Source organism: Lampris incognitus, chromosome 13 (assembly GCF_029633865.1).
Source record: "Lampris incognitus isolate fLamInc1 chromosome 13, fLamInc1.hap2, whole genome shotgun sequence".
NCBI lineage: Eukaryota > Metazoa > Chordata > Actinopteri > Lampriformes > Lampridae > Lampris > Lampris incognitus.
This window is the reverse complement of record NC_079223.1, coordinates 23,336,556-23,350,627: the sequence shown is the minus strand read 5'-3', so window position 1 is coordinate 23,350,627 and position 14,072 is coordinate 23,336,556. Positions and strand designations below refer to the sequence as shown.

Sequence of the window (14,072 nt, the reverse complement as noted above, 5' to 3'; positions counted from 1 at the left end):
CCATGAACACTGCTAAAATTACAGCACAGTCTAACTTGTCCTCTCGATTTACATAGTTACAATGCTCGATGTATGAAATATTTTAAAGATCCAGTCCAATGAGTTTGATTCAGACGGATAAGTTTTATGGTGGAATGTTAGGAATGTCATTTTTTTCAGCTTCTGAAGTATCATTTGATTTGTTATGTGTTTTAGCGCTGGGTGGAGGGGGTGTGGCCCTGAGCTCATAAGACTCTTTGAAAGCTAGCTAGCTTGCATGATGTTGTAAGGCAATACAAAAATAGACAACCTCCCATACAAAAACTGACAAAAGCGGTGACAACTCATTGCCTGCCCGATCCAATCAGGGTACTAAATCACTTAATTCAGAAGCAGACTGGCTTTCTGAAATGATTCAATTATATTGACAACCAGGAGGCTAGTTTCTCAAGGGGCATTATATATGTTCACAACAACAGCAGTTCTAACATTCTAGGTAACTTTAATTGGATAATTTGTTTGTTTTTTTTTACTGTGTCCTATGTGTTGCTATATGTATATTTCCATATTATGCACAATATGCATAATATCCATCTTCTACGACAGAACACACATTGGTCAATGGTGGAAGACAATGCATATAATGAAAAAATGGTTCAGAACTATAATCTACTTTTTAGAATTCTACATGTACCTGCAAAAACATTGTTTAGGATAAATCGTAAACAGTAGTCCAACAAGTTATGTTTTACCAATAGGCTTCAGGCAAGGTGTAACCCAAGACCTTCTTGCTGTGAGGCAAGAAGATCCTGGGTTAATGTTTTTTACATGGAAATCAGGCAAGTACACAATATGGACAATGTTTCTGATTTTAACTTAACCAGATTTAGATTCTGTAATGCATAATTGTATGACAGCTTTCATGGAGTTTATGGGGCATGAAATGACATGGTCGCAGCACGACTCAAGATCCATGTAAATGTCATTATGCTGAAAATTAATTCTGGGTCAGCAGGCTAGCTTGAACCTCCTCTCCCAGAGGGTATATTCATGATTCCAGTACATGTGTAAGAACATGTCATTTTATCCAAAGACAGTAAAACATGTTTTATATGTATGGTGGTAGAGACCCACGACGTACCACTAGTTTGTCAAAAGCTTGGTACATGGCCTTCATCAGGGCTTAAAAATAAAGAAGCACATTCAGTTTTTTCTCCGAAATCAATACTCCTAAAAAAAATTCCCATGGGCTCAGAGGGTTCTTTTAGGCTACATTTAGACCGCCTGGTACAAGTGACCCAATTCCAATTTTTTGCTCAAATGTGGCACAGATCGGATATTTTATGACATGTAACCAGGAAAAAGCACATGGAATCAGATATTTCCAGATCTTATTTTGAAATCTTTATTTTGGAAATACATCAGATTCATAGGAATCTGATATCTGCCAATGCAACTCAAAAGTAATCACACAGATCAATTTGATTAAGACTTTGCGAATCGTACATCATTCAAAGTGCAACACTCGCATTTTATATATTTATATATCATATATCAAAATGGCGACAGGAATAGGCACAAGTCCATGAATACTGGGGTGGCATCCAGCGCTTTACCTGTGCCCCCATCCATAGGGTTAGTGGTTGTGTCAGGAAGGGCATTCAATGTAAAATTTTAGCAAATAGTTATGCGGATTCTCAAGACCTTACCGGATTGGTCAAGGCCCGGGGTAACAACGACTGCCATCGGTGCTGTGCCCTCACAGGGTACCGATGGAAACTACTAAATTCACTGTGGCGACCCCAGGGAAACAGGGAACAAGCCGAAAGAAGAAGAAGATATATCATATATCAAAATATTGGGTAAAGGCAAATAATCGAAACTGGGCATCAAGACCTGCAATGCAAACATACCCTTAGACTCACTGAGAGATCCATCTTTCAAGACCTATTTTTCAATCAAAATTATTCTAAAGTCAAATGGAAATGCAGAAATACAACTTCAACCAAATCACTGATTACTAAGATGAACCAAAAATAATTACTGTGGTTTACACACAAAAAACAAAAACACAAAAATGGTTTTGATTCCATTTTCATTACAGTTAGTCTCAGCATTGTATTCTATTACAATAAAATCACAAATTCTAAGAAAAGGTTCTGTTATATTTCTTAATGTGTTTCTTTGCATTTCATAAATGTCTCATTTTCATACTTGGCAACACCCCCCCTCCCCAAAAGGGTGGTTATTTTATTTTAGAAAAGCAATGTATATTTTTTCTGTGATGATTCTTTTAAGCCCACAAGTGTTAATCAAGAGATTCAGACGAGCATGTCCATGTGTGCACACAAGACACACACAGATCCCTATGACCCATCACCATGGCTGTACTTGTTTCTCAGAGACGAACCGCCCATGAGGCTCAGTGGCTCCTTGGGGCAACAGGGCTAGGTAGACTGGAGTTACAGCGCCCTCATCTGGTGACTTAGTAGCTTTAGGACCAGCCATATCTGTTCGCACCCAGCCTGGACAACAGGCATTCAGTAATATCTACAATAATGAATATAATGTTAGTGACACCTTCAGTTTCTGTCAGCAAACAAAACAACAGCTGTATAATAACATTTGAGGAAAATGTAGTATAACCTGGTCATTTGGTCTCTCCTTAGATAGCCGCCGAGCCAGGATCATTGACAGCACCTGATGAGCACACACGCACACACACAAAATCATTGTTTTCATACATGAATCAAATTTACAGCTATACATCTTCCTAAATCTTAACATGATTGCTTGCATTTTTCCATAAATATAAGTTCAAAGACAAACAAAATCCATTTTTAAATATAATTTCTAGGCCAATACAGATATGTCGGAGGACTGGATGACAGACTTCATCAAGTCAGTCTTACTGTTAGTCCAGTCTTTGATACTCCATATGCTGTTTCAGGCCAGCCCCCCTCCTTGTGCTTGCCATCCTTGGTCTCCTGGACAAATCGCTGCATTAGTCCCAACAGTTCTTCCTCTGTTAAGTCCTTACTACGGAAACGTTCCTGCAGGGCAGGGCTACAGAGATTCAGAGCCCGGGAACCTACGCTGCTAGAGACGTTCACCACACGACCTAGAAATACGTATATTGTAAGCACATACCTGGTAAATTCCACTGGACAGAGTCCACAAACAAAACAACATTCACAACACATTAAAATGCTCAACACACTCACACGTGGCTGTGGAAGGTGCAAAAACACAAAGACCTTGTGAAGCTGGATGCTACAATCTTAGACTTCTGTCACAATCATGCCCCCCCCCCACCCCTTTTTCTCCGCAACTGAATTTTGGCCAATTACCCCACTCTTTCGAGTCATCTCAGTTGCTGTTTCACCCCCTCTGCCGATTCGGGGAGGGCTGCAGACTAAAACATGCCTCCTCCAATACACGTGGAGTCTCCAGACACTTCTTTTCACCTGACAACGAGGAGTTTCACCAGTGGGACGTAGCACGTAGGAGGATCACGTTATTCCCCCCAGCTCCCCCTCCCCCCCGAACAGGCACTCTGACCGAGGCGCTAGTGCAGCCACCAGCACACATACCCACATCCGGCTGGCCTAGGGGGAGCATGTAAATGGAAAATAATAATGGACCAAGAATTGACCCCTGGGGGACACCACATGTGAGGGGTAACATGGGTATTCGAATTGGCGATCCCCGTATTGGTAGGCAATGGAATAGACCACTACGCTACCCGGAGGCCCTTCCAAACCAGTTTTGACTGACAATGATCTTTCTAGTCAAAACATTGCTGAAAAAAATGAGGGAGCTCTAATTCCAGTGTGCTGATAAGTTTCTTATCTTCACTATTCCCTTATCTAGCACTTGTCCTATTCAAGTACCAGTGTGCTCACAACTAGTTTTGTGTGTGAAATGCCGAGTCTACCCCGTCTAGTTCTGTGTTCATACCTCCAGGTTTGATTATAGGTAGGAAGTGAGTCAGCATATCTCTTGTGGCAAAGAAGTTTGTCTTCAGGGTCACCTCAGCCTGGACGGCAAACGGAGCAGTGTCTGCAACTGGAGAGAGACCACGATGAAGACAGTTGGAAAAGCCTCTTTCACACCAAAATCCTGGTACTTCACTGAGTCTTAAATCCTGGAATTTTTGATAAGCACTCTTTCACAACACCAAGTTGATTCCATCTTTTTCCTGAGAATGCCCCTTTCACATACAGCCGGCAAATCCCTGCGTTTTATTTAAGTCAGACACAGTCACATCATGTGATCTCCTCTGAATTTCCATGTCCTTGCTTATAATGATTTTGAGAAATGGCAGGCAGAATTGACTAAAAAAAAGATTTATTCAATTATTTTTTTAAGGATTACCTATTTTCTAAAGAGAAACGGTGAGACTGACAGACAGAACACAGTCAGGCACAGAAAAGTGACAGACAACAGGTTTGCATGATAATACTCTTGAAAACAATATTATTTCCTTTAACTCATGTTATGGCTCTCATCTGCAGCCATGGTAGCATGGCTCCCTTAACTTTAGAGAGTTAGCTGGGAAGGCATTATGATCACCCAAACTGTGACATTATAATAAGTTAATACATACAACCCAATACATGTGTTACTACTTAAACACTACCTCCTGATACCAATGAATAATCTAATTACCTTTAAATGCTATCCCAGCATTGTTGATGAGAACGTCCACGCCTCCATATTTCTGTTTGAAGAAATTTGCTGCGGCAGTGATGCTGTTCAGGTCATTAATGTCCAGCTGCTGAAACATGGGATTGAGTCCCTCTGAGACTAGAGATTCTACCGCCGCCTGGCCACGACCACTAAAATGAAAACAAGAAGTCTTGTTTTACTTTGTCTTGATGCATGCTCAATAATCCAGGTAAGTTCATCAAATAATGGTGACTCAACGAACTGATTCACCTTTCAGTGATTTCCTGTGTATCTAACCAGACACTCTCCAGACACAGGATCTCTTCCCTCTAAATGCTGCAGCTCACAAATACCCACTTCACACATTACCATTTAGAATAGTTCTGGACAGTTTCACGCACATGGGGGTCCAAGTCACTAACAAATTTAAGAATCTTTTCAAGTATAATTTTACCCCTCTCCTCACTTGAGTACAGCAGGACTTTGAGAGATGATCATGATAATAATAATAATAAACTTTATATCGCACCTTTCTAAACAACATTACAAGGTGCCTCACACAACAGGATAAAATAATGCACATAGTCAAGATAAAACAACAAAATACAATAAAAATATAGGACATAAAGCCAGATCCACTCCACAGAACAAGGTAACACGATCAGGATAAACTCACAAGAGCACAATTAAAACGAAGAGAATTAGAGCCAATAAAACAAGGCTTACGATGAAAACAATTAAAATAAGGTGATGAAAGAAAAGTATAAAAATATAAAGAAATAGAAATGTAAAATTATAAAAGTATAAGATATAAACAATATAGAAAAATAAATAAATTCATAAATAGAAATTGGGCAACAATGGATTTACCATAAGAAAGCCTCCCTATAAAAGTAAGTTTTAAGAAGTGATATAAAAGAAGGCAGTCAGTTTGCTATTCCAATTTCCTCAGGTAGGGAGTTCCACAGCTGTGGGGCTCTTACAGAAAATGCCCGGTCGCCTTTAGTAACAAGAATGGCTGAGGGAACAGTTAAAAAGGACGTGCCTGAGCAGCGCAGGCAGTGACCAGGTCCATGGGGGTGTGAGTAAATCAGTGATGTATGTAGGAGCAAGGCCATGTAGAGCTTTAAAAGTAATTAGTAAAAGGTTAAAATCAATCCTATACCTAACAGGTCGCCAGTGAAGCATCGCAAGAATGGGAATGACATGTTCATGTCTCTTGGAATTTATTAACAGTCTGGCAGCTGGAGGCGGGAGATGGACTTTTGACTGAGCCCTGAATACAGGGAGTTACAATATTCCAGATGTGATGAGATGAATGTATGAATGATTTTTTCCAAGGTCCGTTTGAGATAGAAAATGTTTAACTTTTGCGATGTTCTTAATTTGGAGAAAGCAAGACTGTACTATCCTAGTGATTTGTGTGTCAAAACAGAGCTTGGAGTCAAAAAAGACACCCAAATTGTGGGCAGAGTGCATGACATTGGAGGACAGGTTCCCTAGACTCTTTTCCAGCTCGCCGCTTAGGTTAGGGGAACCGAATAAAAGGACCTCAAATTTGGACGCATTGAGCAAGAGGAAGTTTTGGGCCATCCAGCACTTAATATCGGAGAGACAAGCCATAACACGAGAAAGATCGTGTGTGTCATTACCAGTAAGCGGGTGTCATCTGGGTGTCATCCGCATAACAGTGAAAATTAATATTATGATGAAAGGTGATCTGTCCTGGGGGGAGCATGTAAATGGAAAATAATAATGGACCAAGAATTGACCCCTGGGGGACACCACATGTGAGGGGGGCTGGGGATGAGCAGAATTCTCCCAATATAACAGAAAAAGATCTGTCAGATAGGTAGGATTGGAACCAGACCAGAGCAGTACCTTTAATGCCAACATAGCTTTCCAGGCGATTTAAAAGGATGTCATGGTCAACCGTATCAAAAGCAGAACTCAGGCCAAGCAGAATTAAAATTGAGCAAGCACCAGAGTCGGCGGTGAGCAATAAGTCATTGGTAACTTTAATGACAGCTGTTTCTGTGCTGTGGTGGGTATGGAATCCTGATCGAACTTGCTCAAAAATACTAAAATTCTTCATGTGTGTGATTAGTTGAAGAGCAACAGACTTTTCTAAGATTTTAGATAAAAAGGAAGATTTGAAATTGGTCTAAAATTGCTTAAAACAATAGGGTCAAGAGTAGGCCTCTTCAGGAGAGGTCGGACTATTGAATGTTTAAAACTAGATGGGAACAAAAATTACTCCTTTTATCTCCAGATGGTTGAATTAATTTTGTTAAAATGAATACCCTGCCTAAATTTTATTTTCTATTTATATGTATTCCTATCTTTATCCCAAAATATTTTTTTTCAAAAACTTGATGGGATTATCTCAGGGTTCATTTGAGATAAAAAGAATCCAAGAAACTACAAAGTATACCTGCAGAGACCAAGGAGGTTGGGAGTATGGCCCTACCAAATGTTAACTTTTATTTTTGGGTAACCAACTTCCGCATACTTCAGTATTGGTTGCGGGCATAGCTTGCATAATATCCCAACTTGGTTGAGGTCGGAAACATCTTACTGTATGCTATCTTCACTGGCTGCTTTGGTTTATACCCCTAGTGGTTCAGCCTGCTCAGAATAATGCAAGAACATTTTAGTCAAGATGACACTCAAAATTTGGAACCAATTTAGAAGCCATTTTAGACTGCAAACCTTTTCATTACAGGCTCCTATATTTAGAAATCACACCTTCCTTCCCTCTCTAGAAGATTTAATGATTTGTATACTGAGGGCACCTTTGCATCCTTCCAACAGACTTCAGCTAAATTTAATATCCCCAAAAGTCACTTTTTTATATATCTACAGGTTCGTAGTTTTGTCCATGACACAAGCTCCCAATTTTCCTCTCACCTTGTAAGCACCTCCCCATTGATGCTTTTTTTTTATCACCACCCCCTACATCAAAAAGTATCATCTCATGTGGATATGAGAATTTTCTCCCTTCAGAGCTCCTCGTTGTTAGCTGTCAAAACATCATAGGGGCAGGATATAGGCAAAGAAATGAACAATGACCCAATGACCTACGGGATGATATTCTTCTCCGGGTCCACTCTTCATAGTATGTGCCAAACGTGGTCTGATCTGATGTGAAATTATACACCACACTAACTGGACAAAACTCGGGCTTTCTCAAATTTACCCTGATATTAACCCTGTCTGTGACAGAGTCACCAAGCTCCTGCCTCATTGACTCATATGTTTTGGTCTTCATAAATATTGGTCCAATATTTTTCAAATGTTATCAGGGGGTACTTCAGGTGCCCTTTGATCCAGTTGCATTAACAGCACTCTTTGGAGTGGTACCAGATACTGTGGTTTTGCCAAAAATGAAAGCAGACCTTGTGGCCTTCTTGACCCTATTGGCTAGAAGACTGATATTACTTTGATGGAAGTCATCCTCTCCTCCATCCCCTGAGGCTTGGATCAGAGATGTTTTTCATTATAGTAATTTAGAAAAGATCAAATACACACTACTACAATGGCTAAATTTTTCAAAATATGGCAACACCTATTTGACCATAAAGAGACACTGCAGTTCCAGGGTGTACCTCAGGGAAGCTGGCTCTTGGTCGTTATTTTTCCTTGTAATTTTGCTCCTTTGATTGCTCAAGATTAACTTGTAGCACTAACAGTACTTATATGTTGCAATTTACCATGAAGACTGTTTTTTACAAGCTAAAAGAAGAAGAAGAAGAAGAAGAAGAAGAAGAAGAAGAAGAAGAAGAAGAGTCTTTGTGGTGGGGGGGGGGTATATTTTTTTTCTTTTACCACACAATTTCTTTATATATGTATGCATGTTTATGTTTGTAACTACTGTTTTTGCAATATACCTAATGTTTATATGCCTTTTTTTGGGGGAGGGGATTTTTTGCCCGTTTTTTCTCTTGCCAATTGTACTTAGCCAATTACCCCACTCTTCCGAGCCATACCGGCCACTGCTACACGCCCTCTGCCGATCCCGGGAGGTCTGCAGACTACCACATGCCCCCTCCGATACATGGAGTCACCAGCCACCTCTTTTCACCTGACAGTGAGGAGTTTCGCCAGGGGCACGTTGCGTGTGGGAGGATCATGCTATTCTCCCCAGTCCCCCCCCCCCCAAAACAAGCGCCCCGACCAACCAGAGGAGGCGCCAGTGACCAGCACACATACCCACATCTGGCCTCCCATTCACAGACAAAGCCAATTTTGTCTGTACGGACGCCCGACCAAGCCGTAGGTAACACGGGGATTCGAACCACCGATCCCCATGTTGGTAGGCAACGGAATAGACCGCCACGCTACCCGGACACCCGCATTTTTCTTCTTCATGTATGTTTTTTTTTTTTAAGTCAAAACAATTGGGAGAAACTACTGTTTACAATGTTGACAAACACCAATAGAGAGTTTGGGGAAGAAAAAAAAAGAAATTAAGACAGTCAAACATCATAGCTGTTGATGTCCTGCTTGACTTTGCAAAGGCTTTTCTATGATAATTAGTAAAAAATGTCTGCAGTAGAGTGAAAATTCAATCACATAAAGCATAGCCATGATTTGCCTGTCAATGAATAAAGGAATTAAGATAAATTGTGAAAAATGAGTTTGTCAGAGATGGTTCAGTTTGATGGAAATGCTAAGATCATAACTTTCTAGCAGGCACTGAATTGATATTGTCTATTTACCTGTCCCTTGCAGTGACGAAGACATCTCCTTGAAACTGCTTGCACAGTGCTCTGACAATAGCAAGACCGATCCCTTTATTACTACCTGTTACAATGGCAACCTTGGTGGACATGGCTGGAAAAAGAAGAAACAGTGAGTGAGAGACAGCGCAATATTCATTTAACTTTGAACAAAAAGAAACTACCACACACAGAGCACACAAAAACTGAAAACACAGCACGGTACACTCAGTAAGGACTTGGCACACATCCCAATACAAAAAGCCACCAATACGAGGAAAGCTGGCACTGTCGCCAGGTTTCTGTCAGGCAGAACCACCTCATTTTGTTAACGCCCAACAGATAGTTCATTCCAAACAGACAACTTGCTGAGTCATGGGGACTACTGGTTCTTAACCACACAGCATGCAGTGTAGCGGACAAATCACACAGAAGCTCTCAAATGGAAATGTCCAGGGGCCTCATGTATCAATTGTTGATATGGGCAAATTTCTGCGTACACACCCATGGGATTTTTTAGCCCTGAAGTTTGTCTCAGAGACCAGTGTAGAACTTGGGTAACTCCTGAATTTAGACACCAATTGACCTTTCGCAAAGTACCGCCCCAGAACGGTGCTTGTCCAATTCTACCTTAGCAACGGTCCATCAAGCTTTCAAACACACAACAAAATGCTGAAACGGTGTGGCTATGGGATCTGCAAATCGGATACTAGATATCTGAAAAGTTTGGAGGGGGAGTAATTTTTTTCCCCTTCCCGAAACCCAGAACGCAAGAAGCGCAATGTCGGCAATAGATTTCACAGTATAGCAGACCCCATGGCCAGCTTAATCCATCCAAAATCAACAAAAATACCTGTCTGCTCCAAGCTAAGCTTGCTACTAGCTATTATTGACAGCTAATACAGCTAACGTATTATTACTGTTTCTTTTACCCAAACAATGCGCTGATTTCTTCCTTCATGTTTTGGTGTTTTCCGGCTACTTCCTGGATAGTTCTGAAATGCTTGACGGGCATAGCAACAGTAACTAAGGGGGGGGCGGGAGTTTGCGAAAGGTCAATTGGCTAACACTGATGTCCTTGCAGGCCTGGGTGATTGCTCATTGCAAGAGGTAGACAATAGATGTTAAGAGGAAAGAATTACAAATAACCATCATGCTTTCCTGACTGTCAGACAATTTTGAGGGCTAAAAAATTCCATGGGTGTGTACACACAAATTTGCCCATAGTAAACAATTGATACATGAGGCCCCAGGTCAGTGTCACTCACACTACAGCAAAGACACACCTGTGTAATTTAATGAGCGTCCTTTCAGCCCATTTTGTTTTTACCTTTTTCAATCTACTCTATTATGGTGTTTGATGTTTGTTTTTCCTTGATTGTTAAAGCGCAATGGTTATTTTAAGTGCAGTTTGCCTCACAACTTGCAATACTAATTCTATATGAGATGGTACAATCAGCATCTGACCAGCCATCCGACAACCTGACCAGCTCTAGAAACAAAGAAAGGACTGATCAAGTATCAATTAGACAATGGAGGCTTTCCTTTGTCCACTTTGAAAAGAACTAGGCTACCTATGGGAAACGACCACTGTGTATTTAAGATAACACTGCATCGATCAAAAGGCAGAGCTTTTGATTCTGATCCTGAAATTGCTGCTATTAAACGTAAAACACTACCGCAAAAGCAAAAAAAACAACATGAAATAGAAACAGAACAGCCCTGTGATGAACTGTCAATCTTGCAATTCCTGTAAAAGCAAAAAACACTGGGATGAAAAAGATGGGGGAGAACTAAAATGCAACGTCGGATTTTGCAAATGGAAAACACTTTCAAATGAAGCACGATGCAAAACTAATCCTAAAAATGTTTTTTCTTTGATTTGTATTGGAAAACCTGTTTTGTTTGCACCTCCATTCAGGGAGATCAGAGCACCTCTGGCTTTGGTTAAAGCCACTTTTAATTAGATTTAAATGTTCTTTTTTTCATTTTTGGAGTAAAATACAGGCAAACTGACTACTGGGAATATAAATTGAAAAAATGTAAATCATTACAGTGGTTCAGAAAAAAAACAACAACTGTGATTTGCAAAACCACTTACAGTGCCACTCTGTCAACACTGGCAGGGGATCGAGTTAAGTAGCACTTGGGACTAGAATAAAACTCAGTTCAAATGTTGTGTCTATTTGGTTTCTTCCTCTTTAGCGCCATTGCGCTTCCTTGTAAGTCAGCATGACTCAGCAAAATTGACAACTTTCATTCATGTTTCATTGTTACTATACGATTTCCCACACACTTTAAGTAGTTGAGTAGCTGAGAATCCCTTTAAAGAGTTACAAAGCAAATACCAGTTATAAAAAAGGGTCGAAGAGATCAACAACACTATGAAAAATACCAAGACTGTAGTCTGAGAGACCGTTTCGTAGGGACAATGCTTTGATTACGAGTGTCATTTTCAGAACTTGAACTAAATATTTTATATTCTAATCAAAGTAACCAAAATCACACGAACTGCTTAAGGTGCATGGGATAACCTATTTTTTGAGATAACTTATTTTATCGTCCAAGTTTGCAAGGAAAACACACGTGGATTCTGAAATGGGGCCAAATGCATTGGCCCCATTTACAATCTTAACATTACAATTTTTGCTTTGTTGCGTAATAACGACGTACAATCTACTAATTCAAAGAGAACTTGTCTAAAACAACCATAAGTTTATATCTATTCAGTGTAGTTGCTGAATGACATCCCTATGATGGCCCGGCGGCCTGTCCAGGGTGTATCCCCCGCCTGCCGCCCAATGACTGCTGGGATAGGCTCCAGCATCCCCCCGCGACCCTGAGAGCAGGATAAGCGGTTTGGATAATGGATGGATGGATGGATCCGATATCGCCGTGTTGATGTTGTTCCCATCCATCCATCCATCCATCCATCCATTATCCAAGCCACTTATCCTAATTAGGGTTGTGGGATACTGGAGCCTATCCCAATAATTATGATGTGGGAACAACACTGGTGGCCTGTCCACGATGTCTCCCCGCCTGCTGCACAATTCATCCTGCCTCTTCGACTGGGAAATACCAAAACTAACCTTATATAACCTCAATCTAACCCTAACCTTAACCCAACACTTACTTAACCCTAACCCACAATCCAATCCCACAACCACCCCCTCCCCCAAGTCACAAAGGCATGACAGCACAACAATGTGATTGGTCAGATGCAATGCTGAAGCGACATTATGATGTCGTAGGAACGGTCGTTTAGCGCGGTCGCCTCACAGCAAGATGGCCCTGAGTTCGAGCCCCAAGGTAGTCCAACCTTGGGGGTCGTCCCGGGTCGTCCTCTGTGGGGAGTTTGTATTGCAGAGAATTCGGGGGGCAGTCCGGGAACCGCCACAGCCGGGACGCAAACCCATATCTCCCACTCCGCAAGCGACAACGTTAACCAGTCGACTAAAGGGTCCGACCCGTTAGTCAAGGACCAACGTGTCTACTTATCCATGCACGTTACAATATGTTCTCCCCGTGTCTGCCTCCGGGTGCTCCGGTTTTCTCCCACAGCCCAAAGACATGTAGGTCAGGTGAGTCGGCCGTACTAAATTGTCCTTGTCCTTCTGTCTGTGTGTGTGTGTGTGTGTGATAGCCTGGCGACCTGTCCAGGGTGTCTCCCCGCCTGACGCCCAGTGACTGCTGGGATAGGCTCCAGCATCCCCGCGACCCTGAGAGCAGGATAAGCGGTTTGGATAATCGATGTCGTAGGAACAACACCAACGCGGCGATATCGGATAAACCAATAATGTTGGGTTCCAGACAACTAGGAATTCGAGATTTCCCAACCTCCAACTAAAAAAAAAGTACAGTCGGAGCTCCTACTTGTAATCTCGAGACAAATCCATCTACCCCGACTTTATGGAGAAGCATTTGTCTGACGTCACACGAGCGCCCATGGAGGCGCACGGTGTTAATGGTAAACCATCAACTAAAGCGACGCTTGCTTTTAATTAATTCAAATAATATATACTTACATATAGTAAAACCTGTTCTGCATGTAAATTGATTTCAAAATATGTCGTCAATGTTATTAGGCAGCTGGTTATGGTAAACAAGCTCAGAAAGTTATTTTCTCTGCGCAAAAGTTATTCTTCTGTTGGTTTTTTTGCACGGAGCTGCACTGCTTACAGTTCAGTTATCCATACACTTACCCAAAAAAAAAAGAAAAAAAGGGGGGGAAGCCCACCTATTTGTCACGGTCAGCCATATTTTTTAGTTTACGTTTGGCATCGTGCACTTGGAAAGCTTGGAACGTTGGCAATTTCAACTGGGAAAATCCGACCTCGGACATTGGAACGCAGCATATACCCCGGTTCACCCCGGTTTATCTCGTCCGTCGGCCAATGGTCGACTATCATACGCGTCTGCGGCCAAAATACAATAAACTAGCTAGCATGCCAATGGTTGGCTAAATATTTCTATACGTCTACACCAAAATACAATAATAAACAAGACAATAACTGAATTTAACTTTCTTACTTAAATGTCGTCTTCTTGTCGGTGGATTGCTGCAGCGGAGAGGTCCGAACCACAGGTAGAGGCAGTAGTGATCAGAGCAAAGGAGGGGGGGAGGATAACGAGGAACTGTTAAAAAAAAATGAAACGCTGGTTTTTGATTGTGCGCAGAGACGCTGCGCATACCCGGAA

At 41.4% G+C, this 14,072-nt stretch overlaps 1 protein-coding gene across 1 annotated transcript; it reads right to left on the bottom strand.

Moving 5' to 3' along the window:
• Positions 1-1,366: 1,366 nt before the first annotated feature.
• cbr1 (carbonyl reductase 1) lies at positions 1,367-14,031 on the bottom strand. Its single transcript, XM_056291591.1, has 7 exons — positions 13,905-14,031; positions 9,372-9,486; positions 4,651-4,820; positions 3,940-4,047; positions 2,892-3,100; positions 2,626-2,679; positions 1,367-2,529 (listed from the first exon to the last, which is right to left on the bottom strand). Exons 2-7 carry the CDS (start codon positions 9,482-9,484, stop codon positions 2,356-2,358), a joined length of 828 nt encoding a protein of 275 aa, XP_056147566.1. The 5' UTR covers positions 9,485-9,486; positions 13,905-14,031; the 3' UTR covers positions 1,367-2,355.
• Positions 14,032-14,072: the final 41 nt, after the last annotated feature.